Source organism: Dermochelys coriacea, chromosome 7, assembly GCF_009764565.3.
Source record: "Dermochelys coriacea isolate rDerCor1 chromosome 7, rDerCor1.pri.v4, whole genome shotgun sequence".
NCBI lineage: Eukaryota > Metazoa > Chordata > Testudines > Dermochelyidae > Dermochelys > Dermochelys coriacea.
Window position 1 is genome coordinate 27,721,762 of NC_050074.1, and position 21,676 is coordinate 27,743,437.

The following is a 21,676-nucleotide window of genomic DNA, read 5'->3' on the forward strand; positions in this document are numbered from 1 at the left end:
TGGTCCACAAAACAACAGGAGTGCCTAGGCCACAAGCTATCTTCCACAAATGCTACTCTTAGACACAAGTGTAGGCCAGCAGAAGATCAAAGAACTGCTTCCACGCTTCTTAAGAACAGCAAACATGCTCCAGAGTATTTCCATCTTTCTCTCCTTCCACCCACCTCAATCCTGATAGGAAGAATCCTAACCTGTCCAGCAGGATTCCTGTAGGAGAGGACACACTAGGCAGAGTTTTGTTTCCCCCTTGCTGCACCAGCCAGGGTGGGCTCTGGTCCTTGAACTTTACCGGGTAAGTTTTAAGAAACTGAGAACACATATACAAAAATAAAGAAACAATGGGATTAACATATCTACCATAGTGTGCAATGCTTTAAAACTGTACCTTCAATTATAAACATGAAGACTTCCCTGGTTTAGAGATTAGATTACAGGCCTATGGGGGGAGTGCTGCAGTTCAGTGAATTTAATGCTTCTCTTTCCCTTTCCAGAGACTGAATGTGCCAAACCATCACCAAATGAAGGCTCTGAAACAGAGATGGTCCAGAAAATAAAAATTATTTGATCCTTCTGGCTTCTTGAGAGTGCTGCCCCAATACATGTGGAAAATAAGTAACCTGGCAAACATCGAGCCAAGAAGATGATATCCAAACCTAACACAGGCTCTGATTCAGGAAAGCATTTAAGCATAACATTGATTTCAGTGGGACTTTAAGTATGTGTTTAAATGCTTTCTTGGAGAGGGTGCCAGAGAACACAAATTGAAATGAATACTGGTAAAAAACCCCAAGACCACCTTTTTTGAGATGCTCATATACTATGATGATGAAGGCTATATAAGTACCTAGATAGAGATAGATACATGGACAGACAGGAGGAGGGGATGTGTGGAGAAGTGAGATTAAACATTTAGATAACTTGGCCTTCTACAAAGTTTTCCATCCCTATGTAGGAGCTCACTTGTTACCCTCTTGTTAACTTTTATCATTTCAAAATCTCTTAAGTATAATATTCATTAAACTGGTAGTCCTCTTTGCTCTGAGTTATGAGTATACAATCAATACCCAGCATGACAGTAGAGGGCAAGTTCTGACTTTCAGAGGAGGGATGAAGTAATCGTACATGGTCATTGGAAATGCTATGGCAATTTAACAAGATTACCTTGGTGCTATGTTTCATCTCAGGGAAAACTGCTTGAATTCTTGCCAAAAGAAGGGCACTGGGATCATATTACTTATGAACAGAGAACTATTGTCATCAGTGGCTTACTGAGACAAACTTGAAGAATTTTGTTTTTGTTTTCTTGAAAAACAGTTTTCCATAAAATGATTTTCTTTTTATACATTTTAAGTTGTCCTAGTGTATGCAGTTGATCAATAATTGACAACAATTTTTACCGTGCATTTTAATATAGTAGTGGGAGCAACAACAGATACCAAAAGCATGTATCTAATTCACTTACTGCTTCAGCTGATATACAAAAGTTATCCTTGGGAATCAAACAGGATATGTTTTGGAACAGGACCATTCAAGGTGCTGCTTCCAGCGAGAAAGCATAACAAACACTATCCTTGTTAAGAATAATTTTGGTTGCATGTTGGAAAGCTGTTCTTTTGTATGAATATATTAAATACTCAGTGGAGCTGGATACACTTGCGTATTTTTGTTTTTTGGCCAGTGTGCTGTTAAGATTTGTTGTAATGAAGTGGTTGAACCTGAGAACAGTGAAGGTAGTTTGTATGAATATGAGAAAAGTACGTAACAATGTAAAACTCATTTATAGTGTGAAGTTGCAGGTTTTTAAAGTGTTAAGATTCTATTTAGAACTATTAAAAAGGAAAATAAAGAAAGACATTAACAATTCCAGTACCAGAGTCATTCAAACAAACATGGTGTGTTATTTAAATTACTCTACCAGATATACATATTAAGGATGAGAATGTATCTAAATATGTTTGGGTGGGTTGGGCTTTTTTGGGCATAAAACAAAAAAGGAAAAAAATATTCTCACAAGTAGGAACAGTCCAAAAGCTCATTTAGAATAGCCTTTCTAAGGTAATAATTCTTCAGATGATGCACAAAACTAGTCTGGCCTCCCCAAATGAACAATATTGCTTTCATGGCAGCTGCTCTCATGGATTAGTTGGAAACGGAGCATTCAAACGTTCTGAATATTATCCAATAGAATTTCTTTACTTTTACTTAAAAGTATTATCAGTGAGAAGCAGATTTTCAACCAATTACCGAATGGAATATTTCTGTGATGATTATTAATACAGTGCTCTTATCAATGATTATACAGATCTAAGAAAAATTACCTTTTGCCTAAGGCAAGAAGATGTATAGTTTGAAAATAAAGGAGTAAAAATGAAAATGTATATGACAAAAATTGGTTTTCATTCTCATAATTAAAAAAAAAGATTTTTATTGACACAAGAAAAAAATGGCCAAGGATCCTACGAATAAGTTTGTCAGCTATGTTTATTGAATCTGTCCCTCTCTATGTGTGACAGGATGTAGCAGCTGCCACTAGATATGGCATATTATCATCATTTAACATTATTAGTGTATGGGAAAAATCCTTATTCAACAAGGTAATTGAGGTAGACACATGCTTAAGTCCCATTCTGAATTTGAGCCATAAACGTTTTCTTTGAGCCCATCCCTGTCTACCACAGTATCTAAGTGACAAATAAGACATAAGTGCTAGGAAAGATGAGAAGATGGGATAGAAAGTAAACAAAAAGAAAGAGGTAGAAAAATTTTAGTTCAGTTTAAACATACACCTTACAAATATCAGGATTGTTTTAGCGATCTTGTAAAGAAGCACAGATAAGGTTTTCATATCAATGACTGAACATGCTGGGGCTCAATTTTCAAGCAACATGTACTAAGCTACATTCATGAAAAACCTAAGCAAACACTGCAAATTGGATTTTTTAGTTTGGAGGGAATTTGACAATTTCAAAATTTCTTCCATGCAGGAACACAGAAAATCAAAACATTTTTAAAATTTCCCACAAAACCAAATTTTACAAAATTGCAGTTTTGGTCAATCAAAATGTTTTGCTTTGATAAACTGAAATGTCCAGAGCTGATCTCAACTTTTTTTTTATTTTATATTATATTTTATAATAAAAAGTCTGAAAAATTGAAATGAAAAGTTGTACTGAAATGGAAAATCAGAATGTTCAGTTTCAAAATGGTTGAAATGGAATGCTTTGACATTGCTTTTTTTCAATTTTCCCTTTGAAATGAATTTTTGTCACAGGAGACATTTTTGCACGGTTCACTTTCAACAAACTGGAATATTTTTCCTTCAGAAATTTCATCGGAAGATTTCCAACCCACTCTAGTTAACATACAATGCTTTTGGAAATGTACCTTATTTAATATCAAGGAAAAAATACTGCCCTGGAGCAGTGTGTTCTCTGCTATAGGACTCCTACCCATGCTGAGCCTCATGGCAGATTAGGGAGAAAGAAAGTTCCCTAAAGCACATTTGTAAAGTGCATCCTGACGCGCAGCTTCTGTGCTAGTTATCAGTGGCCCAGATATACTCCTTCTGCACACAATGGCCGTTTGGGAACGTAGCACAAGGGTTTGCAAGGTTAACCAGATTTCTTGACTGTTATGGAGAGATCCTCCCATATTGTTCATACAGGCGGGAAAGAGGCTCCTGATGCCCTCTCCCATTTAACAAGAAAAAGTTCAACGGAGAGCAATATTTAGCTCTAACCCTACGATTTAAGAAAACATAAGGCCTTAGCGGAGAACACATGCTTCTAAAGGAGCCCTGAGATCTTCTTTATAGACTAGCATTTGCTAGATGTATCTAAAAGCTATCAGAAAACACAAGACGACAGACGAGATGCACTGAAGTTCATAGTTCTGGGAGGAAAAGCTTTTCATCACAAGATACACTTGGTAAAATGGCACTATTATATTTCCTCATTATTTCTAAGCATCTGACATGGCTTTTTTAAAAACTTAGAGCTATTTTCAGTTTGTATCGTCAATCTATTATATCCAAACTGGAGATGAGAAGACTGGGAAAAATGCAACAAATGCTAATTCAGATTAAAAAGATAACTTAGTGCCAACCATATGCCTCATCTTCTGTATTTGGTCAAGCAGCTAAGTTTTATTAGGGTTGTTACTTGCAAAAAGGCAAATTTTATTTTAAATGCGCAACTATTCACTGCAAGCAAATTTTAAAGTATACATATAATTGTAATATATGCAAGTAGGGCTGTGTTGATTAGTCTCATAAATCATCGTATCAGAGAAGAGAAACACCACTACATGATTTAATTAACTAAACAATACAGCATGAATGTTGAAATTCATAGATCAAGTATTCACAACTAACTCTTCACAGGCTATTAATAGAGGTTGAAAACCATACATTGACAGCTTTGAATAATTCTGAATAAGAATAAAATGGAGAATTTTGTTTTCCCCATACATACACTTTGTAATTTGAAAAGATGACAACTGAAAAATAAATCATTTGTTTAAAAATATTAACTCAGCATAATCACATCCAAGTTATAGTCTGTTACTTTGTCTCAAAACACTACTACAGCTGGATGAATACTGGGGAAGCCACAAATATTTGTTTACATATTTTAAACACAAGCATTTCGGTACAAGTTTAAATACAGGCATTTGTACAAGTTTGCTTGCTGGACTGTTTATGGAAACAGAGATTTTTAAGCAAATGTTAGAGAGAATATATGGAAAGTGAATTTAGAATTCATAAGCAAGATTATTTGCCTCAGAAGCCCAATTCTAAGAGTAACACTGAGCCAGTTAGGGAACAAAACGTATCCTACAATAAATCTAATTAAAAAAACAGCTAAAATTTTTAATATTCAAACTTCGGACAAACAAGTTACTATACAAATATTGTATTGTTCCCATAATTATTTGGTGAATCATTTCAATTGACAGATACATTCAAGAAAAATCACAATTTGCTTGTGGTTAATTTGTGAACAGAAAAATAGTTGAAAGTCTTGCCATTGAAAAAGTTATTCATTATTAATTCTTTTCCATGCTTTAACAATAAAAATAGAGGTCAAATGGGGAAAAAAATCATATTCTTATATAACTTGATATAATACATTAAAAAATTCACCTGATCAACATGCACCTCAGAAAATTAGGGAAACACAAACTCAAAAGGTCAAGTATGTCTATGCCTGAAGTGCAAATAATTTCTTCTGGATGAAGCATGAAAGTGTTTCTTGAAGCATGCTATTAGATATATAAAACATTTCTGTTACATTTCAACTTAGTTGGCAGTTGAGATGCGAACCATCCAATTATGAGAAGTACACATGCAAATGTTGACATCCAAAGAGATTTCTTTAACACAGTACATTCCTTTAGTCTACACTAATCACAGGTAAGAACATTGCCATATGAAGCAACAAGGTGACTAGGGCAAAAAATTAGTCCCAAGCAATTAACAAATATTGTCTTTTTCATTATTTCCATTGAGCAAGGACTAGCTCCTCTTCTCAAGAAAAATATTATTGCTCTCCCTACAATATGCAAACGGAATCTCATGAAATCTGCATTCTTGAACAGATGTCATGCCTCTCAATGGGTACTTACAAAGGCACAAAAGTGATGAACTTTTTTCTGTAGGGAGGGAGAGTTACAAAAGGAGTGAGCAAGGTTTCTGAAGAGGGGAATAGAACTTCAGATGCTTTTAGTCACTAATGGATATTCTCTGAATTAAAAGCTCTTAACCAGTGGGAAATGGCAAAAATGTGTGTCATTTTTCCATACATGAAATGATAGTAATCAGCATAACATTTCTAAGACTATGCGTAGAACAGAAACAGTAAGACAGTCTCATAATCTTCCATTTTCTCTCACTCCCCAATTGTTAATAAATTAGGTTTAGTTTATGTAAAAAGGAAAATTAGTATAGAAAATAAATGAAATTTAATAAGCGAAAGAAACTTTACTAAAAATCATGCCAAAACATATTCAGATATGTTAGGTATTATTCCATGCATTGTTGAAACCCCAGGTTTCATTTCCATATTAATCAACAATACTCAGAGCTAATATGTGACTGTGTGTATATATGTGGTATATAACACAACAGCGAGATTGACAAACAAAATCCTCCTTAAAACATGGTTGTTCTATAGAAAAGCAAGGCTCAAAAACAAACTGCAAGAGAAAAGAAAACTACTTAACATTGGAATGCAATGTATACAAGAGTCTTTTTCAACTAGGAACTGCAAGAGGGCCCAGTACCAAGAGCATATTAATTGACAGACTAGTTATGTTTGTTTGGGCAAATTTCCTCATCAAGGTATGTAGAGCAAAATAGGTATTTTAATTAGATCTACTGTCAATTGCTAACTCTGTCCCCGACTCTGCCATACACAAAAATATAAGTAAGTGCCATATTGTCTCCTATTCTACCCATATAGTATGTCACTTGCCCAATGTGAGCCACAAAACACAACACAATCTTCTCTGGCTCCTAAAAGCAGCATGCCATCGCTGCTTTCTTTATAAACGTTTCAGGAGAAAAATGAATGTAACATTTCCATTTTTATGATTTCTCTTTGAGGAAACATCATATAATCCTAAAAACAGACCCCAGAGGTAATGATTTCCTTACCACGTTGTTATCCTGAGAAGGTCATTAATACACTGAAAGGCCACCTTCATCCCTAGACAATATCATATAAGTATTGTTTTTGTCATTAGAGAAACATCCATCTATCTAAGTAAATTATTACAAAGACGTTTAGGAAACTTTTCATTAGACATACATTTTTCATGGATAAAGAACATTCAGGTTTTCCATCAAACAGTGTCTGTACTGTACTTACCTTCCTGTCTGGCCAGTTATGCTTTGCAAATATTGTATCATACGTGTCCACAGCACCATCAGTGATCAGCATTATGGCTTGACTGCAAATACTCCCTTGTCCTGTGTGATTGAACTGTGAAAGGAAACAGTCATTTGAGTAACAGACTTAAGTGTGTAGGTCCTATAGAGAAGCTCTACTGAGCGCAGTGTGTAGGTTAAAGAAACATTCACATAATTTTTGTAATCTTTTATTATATATGTATTCATCTATTACACTATACTTTGTATAATAAAAGAGGTACCATTTATTATTGTGTATCCACAGAGTGGTATAAACAATCTGATCAATTAGAAGATACACATTCATAAATACAGCATCCTTAGCATTTTCCCTATCCCCGCAAAAAATAACCCATTAAATGAAAAGCCCATATGGAACCAAATCCTCCCATTGAGTACTGTGGAATATCAGAGGGGTGGGAGTATTTTTTGTTTGTTTTGTTTTTGTTATCACAGTAGACATAAGCTACTCAAGGGAAGATTGCATTCCTTAAGGACTCTTTCCTATAAAGTTTTTATTTGGGGGAAATTTTAGTATTTATATATGCATATCTTCAAATTTACCAGGCTGTCATACAACTCCTAGTGGATACCTCATAACAACTGTTTCTTCTTCTATTACACAAATACCAAAGTACAAAACCACAGTATCTAAGTGACTCTAAGTGAATATTAATCCATGTATCAATTGATGTGTGTTAAGAAGCAATATCATGCCAATTTTACAGATGAGGAAATGTGGCACAAACTCAGATAAATTAAGTCATTTTTCCAAGGTCACACAGGAAGTCAGTTCCTGATCCAGGAATATATCTTGAGTCTGAATCCAAGAAAACGGGAGATCAGTGTTGACAAAAATGTGAAATGGACTCAGTGAAAATCAAGAAGTGATCTGATACTGAATTTTGCAAAACCAGAAGAGAGAGGCTGGAGGAAATGAATGCTCCAACACTGGAAGGAGAGAAACAACAACAATATGGAGAAAGAAATTACCAAGCATAGACTTGCCAGACAACCAAAAACTTTATTCCAAGGAGGAAATAGAATATTCCTTTCCTTTATTCCATTTATGGAAATGGCAACTGAAAGCCCAAAAAGGGAAATTAGTGGTGATGAACCACATGCAAAATATATTGGTAGATGCAATGATACATGATAAAGATCAGCCACAAATGAAAGAAATATAGAGGACAATTATGAGTGAAACAACTGAAGAAAGGACTGGAAATATGAATGTTTTATTTATTGAACATATAGAAGACATTGAGCACTGACCAATGCTACCAAGGATGAGGACCAGCAAAGACTGTAGGATACAGTACAAGCACTGGATGAAGCTCTCAAGGAAGCTGTAAGACCAAAACATGTTAGTTAGTTGAACAATATAATTTATGCTACAGCAACAGTAGCAGCTCAACAGTTTCACATCAAGCCAGTTGCAGATTTGAACCACTGGAAAACTCCTATATTCAAGTACCCCCATGAAAACAAAGGTTAAACCAAAAGATTAAGCTTTTACATCAGGATATCAGCCTACTGAATGAATTTTAAAATATCATTTGAAGAGAAAACAGAAGCGAATGGCCCTGGAGATGAAATATGAGCTCAATGAAAGAGATTTGAGAGTTGTGAAGGAACAATGCAAATAGAAACTGATCACTGAGTCCTAGGTGTGAAAGATATTCAGCACAGAGCTGTCAATATCAAGAGAACAGACTCTTCACAAGATAACCTAAGAGATTCTTTGATCAGATCAACTTTAAAAGCAGAATAGGAAAAAAACAGAGAGCCAGTAAATAATGGGGAAGAATATTAGTGCTAATGGAAGGAAATTTGGTCTGAGGACATACAATCTGCTGTCTCATTTGCTGTATTAAAAAAGTGAGAGAAAAAATTAAAAGCCACATAACAGAGGAATATACAGGAATGTCAAAGATAGAAATAGATGAGGTACTAAGAATGAAAAATCAGAATGCATCCAGATGAGATAGGATGCATGGAGTCTGCCTGAAATGCCTAACAACTCTCCATGATTGTTTACTTGAACTACATAATAAATGTTTGAGAATGGATGTCCAAGATAGTGACAGGGAGAATCATCCATATATAAAAAAAAAAAAAAAAAAAGGAAGGAGGCCACCATCCCAATCACAAGTTTACCAACAATGTGGAAAGTTCTTATGGCAATTCTGGATAGTGTTAGCATGCAATGGATGCTGCTTCCTGAACAAAAAGCTGAACAGTACACACGAAAGGCACAAAGACCACCTCGGGCTGAAAAGGACAAGACATGGACAGGATGTACATCCAACTATATGACGGAAAAGGTCTGCTATTGATGGAGGTCAAGCCATTAACAATGAAGAATAACATTGAAATCAATGAGTCAGTCAGAGTAACAGATCATCTGGTTGCAGTAACAAGGAATGGCCAAGTGTGCATCCCAGCCCAGAAAGCATAGAAGAAAAGACAAAGCAAATCACCAAAGACAGACTCAAAAGATTTATATAGAAATCAATGAAGGGATAGTGGTGGTGAAGGATCGTACCCCTTAGATATAGAGGATAACAAACTCATGGCTTGTAGAAGGATACCTCTAAAAGGTAAGCCTCACTATGAGAGCACAAGAGCCATCCTCAAGGGTTAATTATGACTGAAACAAAATTGACTGCCAGAACTCCTCCCCAAACTGCAGAATGTGTTCCCAAAAGGAAGAGATGGTGGAGCATGTGAACCCCTGCAGGAGCCTGGCTAGGAGAGAAAAAAAGGTTACTCACCTATTTTGTAATTATTGTTCTTTGAGATGTGTTGCTCATATCTATTCCAGTTAGGTGTGTGCACACGCCGCATGCACGGATGTCAGAAACTTCTCCCTAGCAGCTACCTGTTGGGCCAGCTGTGGAGCCCCCTGGAGTGGTGCTGATATGACGCTCTGTATACGATCCTGCCGGCCCGACCCCCCTTCAGTTCTTTCTTGCTGGCAGCTCCGACAGAGGGGAAGGTGTGGGGGGGGGAATAGAATAGATATGAGCAACACATCTCGAAGAACAACAGTTACAAAAAAGGTGAGAAACAGTGTTTTCTTCTTTGAGTGCTTGCTCATATCAGTTCCAGTTAGGTGACTCCCAAGCCTTACCTCGGAGGTGGGGTCGGAGTCAAGGTATTGCAGACTGAAGAATCGCCCTGCTGAAGGCTACATCATCACAAGATTGATGGACGATGATGCAGTGTGACATGAAGGTGTGCACCAAAGCCCATGTGGCAGCCTTGCAGATTTCCTGGAGATACATGCGCTAGGAAGGCTGCAGAGGAAGCTTGAGCTCTCATGGAATGAGCTATAACAACGGGCGAAGAGACATTTGCCAAGTTATAACAGGTGCAAATACACATGGTGATCCATGAAGACATCCGCTGGGAAGAAACTGGAGCATCTTTCATTCGTTCCACTATAGCAAAGAACAAGTGGGCCATTTTGTGAAAGGGCTTTGTCCTATCTATGTAGAAGGAGTGCGCCCTTCTGACATCTAGTGAATGCAGTTGCTGCTCTCAAAGATTGGAATGCGGCTTTGGATAGAAAACTGGCTGGAAAATATCCTGGCAGACATGGAAACTGGAAACAACTTTTGGCAGAAAAGCTGGATGAGGCCTAAGATGAACTTTGTCTTTATGGAAGATGCTATATGGTGGCTCATACGTGAGGGCCTGTAGCTCAGAAACACGTCGTGCTGAGGTGATGGCCACTAGGAAGGCAACCTTCCAGGAGAGGTAAAGGAGAGAACAGGAAGCTAGCGGCTCAAAAGGGGGACCCATGAGGCAGGAGAAGACTAAGTTAAGGTCCCAGTCCAGCATAGGGGGCTTCATTGGGGGATGGATCTTTTCCAGCCCTTTTAGGAAATGTCCCACGATGGGGTGTGCAAACACGGAATACCCGGAAGTTCCTGGGTGGAATGCCAATTAGCCATGAGGTGGACCTTAAGAGTCGAAGGCCAGATGTTGGTCTTTCAAAGTGCACTAGGTAATCTAGGATGCGCGGGATTAAGGCCTGAAGTGGAAGCACCTGCCATTGGGCACACCAAATGGAAAACCTTTTTCACTTTGCTTTGTACGTCATCCTGGTAGAAGGCTTGTGGCTTTCCAGGAGCACCTGTCTCACCAAGTCCGAACAGGCGAGCTCAGCCTGGTTCAACCACGGATCCTTCAAGCCATGAGGTGAACAGACTGTAGGTCCGGATGGAGGAGACAACTGTGATTCTGTGAGATGAGGTCGGGAGTGAGAGGTAGACACAGCGGGGCCTGGATCGACAGATCCAAGAAAGTAGGGTACCAGCACTGGCGAGGCCAAGCCGGGGCCACCAGTATGACATCTGCCTTCTCCCTGCGGACCTTGAGAAGGACCTTGTGGACCAGGGGGAATGGCGGGAAGGCATATAGTAACTGACTGGACAATGAGATCAGGAAGCTATCTGCGATGGATCCCGGACTGTGACTCCAGAAGGAGCAGAAAGTTGGGCACTTCCTGTTGACCCGTGTGGCCAACAGATCGATTCGGGGAAACCCCCAGCTGTGGAAGTCAGAGTGGATAATGTCCGGGCGGATCAACCAATCGTGAGTAAGGAAGTGTCTGCTCAAGCTGTCTGCCAGTATGTTCTGAATGCCCGGCAGGTATGAAGCTGGGAGAAAGATGAAATGGGCTAGAAAAATTCCCATAGTAGGAGGGCTTCCTGACATAGAGGAGATGACTGGGCTCCGCATTGTTTGTTTAAACAAAACATGGCCGTGGTGTTGTTTGTTAGCACCACTACACAATGGCCCTGCAAGCGGGACAGAAATGCTTAGCGTGCAAGACAGATAGCCCTGAGTTCTTTGATATTGATGTGTAGGGCCAGTTCCTCTACTTGCCATAGACCTTGAGTCATCAGGCTTCTGAGATGCGCTCGCCAACCCAGCACAGACGCATCGGTTACAAGGGTCAGAGTGGGTTGGTGAGGGTGAAATGGGACCCCAGCGCCCACCATGAGGGGGTCCAGCAGGGAATCGAGGATGTGCCCCAGGATGGTGAGCACCATGTCCGGACTGTTGTGACCGGGGCGACATACAGATGCCAGCCACGCCTGTAGGGGCCTGAGCCACAATCTGGCATGCTGCACCATGTAAGTGCAGGACACCATGTGGCCCAACAGCTTGAGGAACTACCTCACTGTGGTAGTGGGAAAGTCGTGAAGACTGGTGATTATATGTGCAATGGCTAGCCGTCGAGCCTCTGGGAGAAAAGCTCTCGCTTGATTTGCATCCAGAACTGCTCTGATAAATTCTATTGTTGGGTCGCGGCGAGAACTGACTTGTTAACATTGAGAATGATGCCCAAGCGATCGAATGTGTCCTTGACCAATTGCACCTGTGATTCCATGTGCTGGTAGGACCGGCCTCGTATGAGCCAGTCGTCTAGGTACGGGTAGACATGCACGGGGTGGCGGCGAAGGAAGGCTGCAATGACCGCCATGCATTTGGTGAAGATGCAGGGAGCTGTGCACAGGCCAAACAGGAGGGCTGTGAACTGATAATGCATCTTGCTCACCATGAAACAAAGAAAACATCTGTGAGATGGAGTGATTGAGATGTAAAAATAAGTGTCTTTCATATTGAGGGTGGCATACCAGCCTCCTGCATCCAGTGAGGGAATGATCGTGCCCAAGGAGACCATGCGGAACTTCAAGTTGACAATGTACTTGTTGAGCTCCCGGAGGTCCAGAATGGGCTGTAGACCTCCTTTTGTCTTGCAAATGAGGGAGTAACGTGAGTAAAAACCCTTGCCCATGAGTTCCTGAGGCACTTCCTCCACAGTCTCTAGGGCGAGGAGGGATTGTAACTTCTGGATAAGGAGTTGCTCATGAGAGGGGTCCCTGAATAGGAACGGACAAGGGAGTTGGGAGGGTGGGAAGGAGCAGAAGTGGATAGAATAGCCCGCCTCTACTGTGCAGAGGACCAATGGTCCGACGTACTAAGGGACCATGCACGGTAGAAGCAGGATAAACGGTTCAGGAAGGCAGGATAACCGGCTGGGATATGGACTGGTAGTCCATCCTTGTGCGCATCTTCAAAATGGGCGCTTAGGGCCTTGGTGGTGGGGGAGGCTTGGACTGCCCCTGGCCCTATCCAGACGGAGAGTGCGATGGTCTGTGCCTGGTGTATCTACTTCTCCTGCGGGTGAGGGGGACCAGATGTGGATGTGCCCACCAAAGCCTCATCTGGTGAAGACGAGGAAGAGGCAACCGGCAAGATTGGGTCCGAGACACCCCTTGGTCCACTGGTTCCGGTTCCTCCTGGGCACTGGGTGTAGCCTCCACTAGGGGTGAGGCTGGATCCAGGGTTATTGCGGGGTCTGGAGGAGGATGACTGATAGTTGCCTCGGGAACACAGGACCCAGAACATGATGGTGGATGGACACCTGGAGGTAGTACGCCCAGGGAGTCCAGAACTGCCACTGGGGTTGGCCGTGGGGTGCCGAAGCGTCCCGTCTGAGACTGCCCGGACATGATTGGGTGCCTCTGATACTCCCGATGCCCTGCCCGACCTGGGAGAGGGTGACTGGAAGTGGGATGGCCAAGGAGGAGCGGTACGCTGTGTTGGGGGGGTTCCAACCGTGCGGAGTTGCGGGACCCAGACGGTGATCTACGGTGCTGTTGTGGGGAGTGGTACCAAGAGGTCGACTGGCATCAAGATGTTGGATTTCATCTTGGTGGGTAGTGACCACAGGAGTGTGACCACGACCGGTGCCGCGCCAGGGAACGGTGCTGCGCCAGGGAACGGTATCAGTACAAGTGGTGTCGCGAGGACTCAGACATTGACTTAAACCTCAAGCGAGTCCACGACCTGTCAGCTGATGACCACCTCGAGCTGGAGAGGCTCCGAGGATCAGGGCTGCAAGACCAGAGCCGCGAGTTGGACCGGCGCAGAGTATGGCAGTGCCAGGACTCAGAGCAGTGCGGTGGAGCTGGTCTGGGAGCAGGTAGCCCGAAGACTGCCAGTTTGCCCCTTGAGGGAGCCAGGACTCAAGATAGCGTGGGCCTCAAGACTGGAGACTTAGGCACCGTAATATCAATGAGGCCTCTGGTGGTCTCAAGGGTGTCGGGCATGGAAGGCAGCATGACCTCCTCAACCTGAAGATGCAGGGAGTCCAGCGGTACAGGGCTTCCCAGGGAGGTGGGGGCCCGTGGAGGATGAGGCCTACTGGGAGGACTGTTGGCCTTATTCCCCTGGTCTGCACCGTCTTCTGACGCGGGTGCGATTACCGCCTCGGGCCTTCGCGGGAACTTCTCCATGGCCTGCTTCTTGTGAGTGGCCGGGGAGTGAGAACGGTGCCAGGGGGAGCGCTTTTGGGCCCTGGGGGACCGCCGAGCCCTAGAAAGGCATGCAGAGTCCTTCTTCAGCGCTGAAGATGGCACTGCTGGAGGTGCGCTCCGCACCGAGGCACTCGGGGTCAAGCATTGAGGCAGATGGAGAGCAGACTCCATGAGGAGTTGTCTAACTCTAATGTCCCTCTCCATTCTAGTGCGAGGTTTAAAGACTTTGCAAATCTTGCACTTATTCACCTGATAGGATTCTCCCAGACACCAGAGGCAGGAGTCATGGGGATCACCCATGGGCATGGACTTGCCGCAGGAGCCATAAGGTTTGAAGCCCTGGGATGGCATATTCCGGGGCCCCGAAGGGCACTCGTTGAAGGGGAAACCCCTTCATGTGTTAACGACAACACTTAACCCTAAAGGTAATAGATAACAAACACTGGACTCACAATAAAGATAAGTAGAGTAGCTAGGGAGTAGTGGAGCACTTGCGAACAAGAGACCACTGTTCCAGTAACCATCACTGGCGGTAAGAAGGAACTGAAGGGGGGTCGGGCTGACCGGGTCGTATATAGAGTGCCATATCGGCGCCACTCCAAGGGGCTCCACAACCAGCCGAACAGGTAGCTGCTAAGGAAACGTTTTCAACATCCGTGCACACAGTGCATGCACACACCTAACTGGAATTGATATGAGCAAGCACTCGAAGAAGAATATATGAACAGACACAATGAGTTTGCCAAGTGTCTGCATTGAAGCCTCTGGGGCAAGGTCTCATTTAAATGAACCATGTGGAATTACAACCACTGATTCGAAAGCGCTCTAGAGAATGAAGAGGCTAAGATTTTATGGGAACTGGCAAGTTTCACAGACTGAATGCTGCTGGCAAACAGGACATAGCTGTTACAGAAAAGAAGACAAACAAGACCATGTTAATTGATATTGAGATACCAGCAGCAAAACAACATAAAATATAGTGAAGTATGAAGAACTCTGCCACAAAGTGGAATGATTATGGAAAACTAGAACATAGACAAGCTCAGTGATTATTGGAGCACTTAGAGCAGAGTTGGGCAAACTACAGCCCGCGGGACCATCCTGCCTGGCCCCTGTGCTCCCGGCCAGGGAGGCTAGCCCCCAGCCCCTCCCCTGCTGTGCCCCCTCTCCCGCAGCCATGCGGGCAGCGCCGCTTGCATCCCCTCCCAGGCTTTCCAATAAGCCTGTCCTGCCACTCTGAGTAGCATGGTAAGGGGATGTGGGGAGTTGGATAAGGGGCAGGAGGTCCCGGGGGGTAGTCAGGGCGCAGGGGCCTGTTGGATGGGGTGGAGGTTTGTGGGGGCAGTCAGGAGACAGGGAGTAGGGGGGTTGGATATGGGGTGGGCTCCCAGGTGGTTGTGGGGTCCTGGGATGGGGGGTACAGGGAGCAGGGGGGTTTGGATAGGGGGTGGGATCCTAGGGGGGCAGTTAGGGATGGGGGTCCCAGGAGGGGGCTCCCTTATCAGGGGATAAGGAGTAGTGGGGGGGTTGGATGGGTTGGGAGGCCTATCAGGGGGTAGGGATGTGGATAGGGTCGGGGCAGTCAGGGGACAGGGAGCAGGGGGTGTTGGATAGGGGGTGGGGTCCGGGGGAGGGGTGGTTAGGGGCAGGGGGTCCCGGGAGGGGGATGTCAGGAGACAAGGAGTGGGGGGATTGGATGAGTCGGGGGTTCTGAGGAGGGCAGTCAGGGGGCAGGAAGTGGGAGGGGGCGGATAGGGGGCAGGGACCAGGCTGTTTGCAGAGGCACAGCCTTCCCTATCCGGCCCTCTATACCATTTAGCAACCCCGATGCAGCCCTCGGGCCAAAAAGTTTGCCCACCCCTGACTTAGAGTGATCCCTAAGAGTGTGAATGAGCAGCTCAAGAACATAGTAGGAGCACAAGACATCATGGATAGTGGCTTCCAGAAGACAACGTCATAGGCACTGAGAGAATTTTAAGGAAAGTCAAAGGAGAATGAGTGTATCTGAACTTCTAAAATGCAGAAATTCTACTGAGGGTTCAAAAAAACTCCTGACTATCCAAACCTATGGAGTCACTTCATAGTCAGGATTTACTGGTGATGTGGGGGGTAAATTTTAGACAGTAGCTTTCTCCTTTTTATGCTTAAAAATCACGCATGTGGGCTATTTGTTTAAAAACCCAAACATCCTGATGATCTAATACTAATAACAACAATAAATCAATTTGCTGATGTTCAAAAACATTCTTTACCTCAAGGGAACACATACATCATGGTAGCAATCCATGGGTGAGATCTGGGGACACAGTTACTGGAAGGCAGTCATGAGTATCACCCCCTACTAAAGCTTTGTGATGTTATATATTTAGTATTGTACAGTCAGCCAAAAATACATGGTATTCCCAGCACAGGATAAAAAAGCAGACACTCTTGCCGTCTCCTCTAGCACAGCACAGAGTTAGTATCACACGCACTACACAATCTCTGAATAAACTGGTCTCACAGACACTTTAGTCAATCTTCCAAAGTCATTTTGAATATAAACACAGATATAATTCTCTATTTTCAACTGCATTTTCCCCCAATGAATCTCCATTATCCTTTTCCTTACACTCAAAGAAAGGATACTTTGGGTCTCCAGCATGAAGCCACTGAACGCTTTGTCTAATCTTGAGGTCAGCCCACTTGTGTTTTAGCTACTGAACAGATGGAATTTCTTTTTTCATCAGATGTTTACAGATGAGTTGTTTGTAAGTAGATCTACTGATGAAGTAATAGAGCCAGAGGCACTGAGAAAATGGAATGTCCCTGTTTGGAAATCTTTCTATTTACTTCAGCAGGTTTTGGATCAGGAACAAGATCCCTGAGGCACTGAAATTAAATCATAGTTCTTCCAAAATTACTGTAAATAGTTCTGGCATCTTGTGGTTCAGTCCTTCTGTCATTGCAATTTTAAGTCTCTGACTTGTGCTACTTTTCCAATCCCATCCAGTCTAGGAGTGAGAAAGGTGGCATTCCTTTCATTATGATGTCCTTAGATCTAACATTTTCCCATATCTATAAAATTAGTTTGTCAAAAGGAGGATTCTTCACATGGACTACTCTTTTTATATTATCCTAACTAAATTATGGGAAAAGGGGCAAAGTATATTCGAATATCTAAAGAATGGTGAATGGTGGAGGTGGGATGTCTTCATATATTTATTTTAAAACATTACTATTCTCTGTCTACATCCACATTATTCTATGTGGTAATCTGCTGTTTGAATATTTTGAAGAATGCAATTAAACTCAAATGCTTTGATGAGTAATATCTCCACATATTTGTCTAGAACTTTATTTTTATTGAATAGCAAGAGTGATGAAAGTGTTTTCCATAATAATAACAATGACAAGTGCCTTACGATGAACTACAATTAACTCAGTGATTCATCAGTTAGCAGTGAAAATTTCAATGCATCCTGACATTTAGAGCATTTGGTTGTGATTAAGTCTTTGAAATGTCACAGAATTTTATTTAATTGGCTATGATTTTTTTTAAGAGGTAATCACTGCAAAGATTGCATTCATCACCAAAAGAGATAATTGCAGTTGTCACATGATATAGTAAGTGCTAACTACTGTACCAAGCACATCGGTATTCTTGCAACAACTAATGAATACTGCATAAATCAATGGTTGGAAAGAACTTTGGAGTGGACTTAAATGTGCTTTTCAAAGACATAGTAGGCACAACTTCAACTTCAAAGACATTAGTATTAACAAACTAGGCAAATATTGAAATGCAGATAATTGTGAGACAAAATTAACTGAGTTTAATTACTGTAACCTCTGAACCATCCTAAAAACCCAGCCAGAATCTCAGTAGCCTATTTGTGTGATAAATAGCTTTTGTGAGAGTGAGACACCCCTAACTAACCTGTAATGTACAAGAACAGATTTCTACCCCTTAAAGGTCACATACTGTAGATGAAGTGGAAAATAGTTTAAAGTCCCCTTCTAAGGGAGATTAAGTAGCATCCTTCTGGACAAAGCTGTTTAAAAGCACACTTGTAAGAGAGTATATGTATATAGCAGACATATTTCTGTGTTCATAGAATCTTGGAAGATTAGGGTTGGAAGAGACCTCAGGAGGTCATCTAGTCCAACCCCCTACTCAAAGCAGGACTAACCCCAACTAAATCATATTATAAATATGTAAAGTAAAAATATATGAAGCTATTACCTCCATTTTTATATTATAAAATCAGAGTCAGAGTCAAATCTGAAGGTACATGTAGCATGTTCCATCACTGCCTTCCCAACGATTCTCACTCACCATGGTTACAGCTCAGTGGGACATGATTTCACCTCATTCTCTCTGCTATCTATTTATGTAACTAGGTTTTTAAGTAGGCTTTATACTGCACTCAGTTCCATATTGTCTAAGTGCCTTACACATTTTAATACAAACACCTAGGAGCTCAGGTTTTCTTGATCACTGGAATGAATATTTTTTCCAATGTATGTGGATTTGGAGGGCTAATCTAGGATGTGTTTTGTGCATACGATAGCTGATATTTACTGTGGCACATCAGGTTTCTGATATTATTTTCTGTGTCCACATTGGGGCTTTTAATAAACTCTACAAACAGGCTACAGTTGCTCATTACTTCATGCAGCTTCTCCTATAGCCATGTTTGGCATGTTCTGTATCACAGAATTCGTCCCATGCTGTTTGGGTGGACATGCAGGCAGTGGAATATATTTGCTTCAGCTTCCCACCATTGTATATATCTTTGTCTGCTAGACTGAAGGGCCCTCTACAGCTCGCTATGAAGTATTTATGAACCATGATCAACTCATCTCTGACAGGCTCTTTTGATAATCTACTGAATTAAACTTCTTAAAATTATTCACTATAAGGCATATTTTCTGACAAATTTGAAAATATTCTCAAATGGAATTTTGAATTCATAATCATGAATATTCACATTTGTTTTCTTAGCAAGTGTTGCCCATCTAGGGAAAATGTTAAGTGACTTGTATTGACTCACTTATGTAATTAACTCCACCCAGATAGAAGGAAGGTGGGAGTAGATCTCAGACAAGAAGAACACAGGCTGCGACAGATGGTTCCTTGGGGAAGACTCACTAGGAATAAACTAGCCTCTAGGAGAAGTTTCAGAGTGGGGTTTCATGTAGTATCATTTTGAAATAACCTTATTGTTAAAAAACTAACTCTGGGCATTAGAGCTGTTCCTGGGTAAAAAGGATAAGTGGGCTGTGATACTAGGTCACAGTGATGCCTGGATGCTGGTATTTCACTTCAGAGCAGCCCTTCCTGCCAATCAGCGCCCTGCCAGCCCCAGGACTTCGGACAATAAAGTTGGCATACAGCCCTCTTTCCCTCATCCCCTTTGAGTTCAGTTTATGCTGGTGTGATTGCATTTGGTACTCATGCCTTGCTGGGTCTTACTGTAGTTTTGTGATAAGGTAATTTACAATTTTTCAAGTGCTCATCATATGGGCATCTTGCTGAAGGAGGTAATTGCTTATAATTAGTTGCAGAAAGAGATGAGCCCAATCCCCCAGGAGAAGCTTTGGCCTTACTGTTGCACTGAAGGAAGTTACAATGCCATGTGTTGGCCTGGGCTTTTGCCCTGGTACTTGCACTATGAGATAATCATGATCACAGGGTTCCCCATACATTAACCTTAAATCTATGTTTATTTCAATAAAAGTTGCAACCAATGGCTTTAAACCTAAAATAGCTGTCAAGGTTATAATTGGTGCAATGAAAAATTAAAATTCGGCAGACACCCATTTCTCTTTCGTTCTCACTCATTTCCCCCCCCCCCTTTCTTTTTGTTTGCTTGTTTTTTCTAAAAGAAATTCTCAGAGAAGCACACGGTTAGTTGAATCAAAATAATGCTAGAGTTGTTCCCTGTTGGAAAATAAAGCATGATAATGTATTTCAGATTAGCCAGCCATTACCAAGAAAGGATCCTTGTGAACTATACTGCATGAAAACACAATGCAATTGTCATAACCATACAGCTAAGGATAGCCTAGAATTCTTTCTTACTGATAAGGGGTTAAGAAGCTCAAATAACCTGGTTGGCAACTGACCAAAAGGACCAATGGGGAAAGAAGATACTTTCAAATTTGGGGGGGGGATTTGTTGGGGGTTCTCTGGGGAAAACAGAATCATAGAATCATAGAATATCAGGGTTGGAAGGGACCCCAGAAGGTCATCTAGTCCAACCCCCTGCTCAAAGCAGGACCAAGTCCCAGTTAAATCATCCTAGCCAGGGCTTTGTCAAGCCTGACCTTAAAAACCTCTAAGGAAGGAGATTCTACCACCTCCCTAGGTAACGCATTCCAGTGTTTCACCACCCTCTTAGTGAAAAAGTTTTTCCTAATATCCAATCTAAACCTCCCCCATTGCAACTTGAGACCATTACTCCTCGTTCTGTCATCTGCTACCATTGAGAACAGTCTAGAGCCATCCTCTTTGAAACCCCCTTTCAGGTAGTTGAAAGCAGCTATCAAATCCCCCCTCATTCTTCTCTTCTGCAGACTAAACAATCCCAGCTCCCTCAGCCTCTCCTCATAAGTCATGTGCTCTAGACCCCTAATCATTTTTGTTGCCCTTCGCTGTACTCTTTCCAATTTATCCACATCCTTCTTGTAGTGTGGGGCCCAAAACTGGACACAGTACTCCAGATGAGGCCTCACCAGTGTCGAATAGAGGGGAACGATCACGTCCCTCGATCTGCTCGCTATGCCCCTACTTATACATCCCAAAATGCCATTGGCCTTCTTGGCAACAAGGGCACACTGCTGACTCATATCCAGCTTCTCGTCCACTGTCACCCCTAGGTCCTTTTCCGCAGAACTGCTGCCGAGCCATTCGGTCCCTAGTCTGTAGCGGTGCATTGGATTCTTCCATCCTAAGTGCAGGACCCTGCACTTATCCTTATTGAACCTCATTAGATTTCTTTTGGCCCAATCTTCCAATTTGTCTAGGTCCTTCTGTATCCTATCCCTCCCCTCCAGCGTATCTACCACTCCTCCCAGTTTAGTATCATCCGCAAATTTGCTGAGAGTGCAATCCACACCATCCTCCAGATCATTTATGAAGATATTGAACAAAACGGGCCCCAGGACCGACCCCTGGGGCACTCCACTTGACACCGGCTGCCAACTAGACATGGAGCCATTGAAGCATCAGGTCAAAAAACTCCTTCTCCTATAAACCATCCTGTACAAGTCTCTTTTATTTAAAAAAGAGTAAGTAAATAAGACAAGGTGTGTTAGATTAACTTTTGTTTGCAACTTGTGAATTTTCCCTTTGCTAGAAGGAGGTTTATTCCGGGTTTTTGTAACTTCAAAGTTTTGCCTAGAGGGGAATCCTCTGTGTTTTGAATCTGATTACCCTGTA

General features: G+C 42.1%; 1 protein-coding gene across 11 annotated transcripts in view; it reads right to left on the reverse strand.

The window, feature by feature from the left end:
- The window catches only part of CACNA2D3 (calcium voltage-gated channel auxiliary subunit alpha2delta 3), a 732,114-nt gene that overhangs the window by 353,882 nt on the left and 356,556 nt on the right, over positions 1 to 21,676 (reverse strand). For all 11 annotated transcript variants that reach the window (XR_006282707.1, XM_038411603.2, XM_038411604.2 and 8 more), the window contains one exon: positions 6,870 to 6,983. Coding sequence is in view for 10 of the 11 variants with exons in the window: in XM_038411603.2 (XP_038267531.1) it covers positions 6,870 to 6,983 (114 nt within the window). In the remaining variant the exon portion in view is untranslated. The remainder of the gene's footprint in view (positions 1 to 6,869; positions 6,984 to 21,676) is intronic.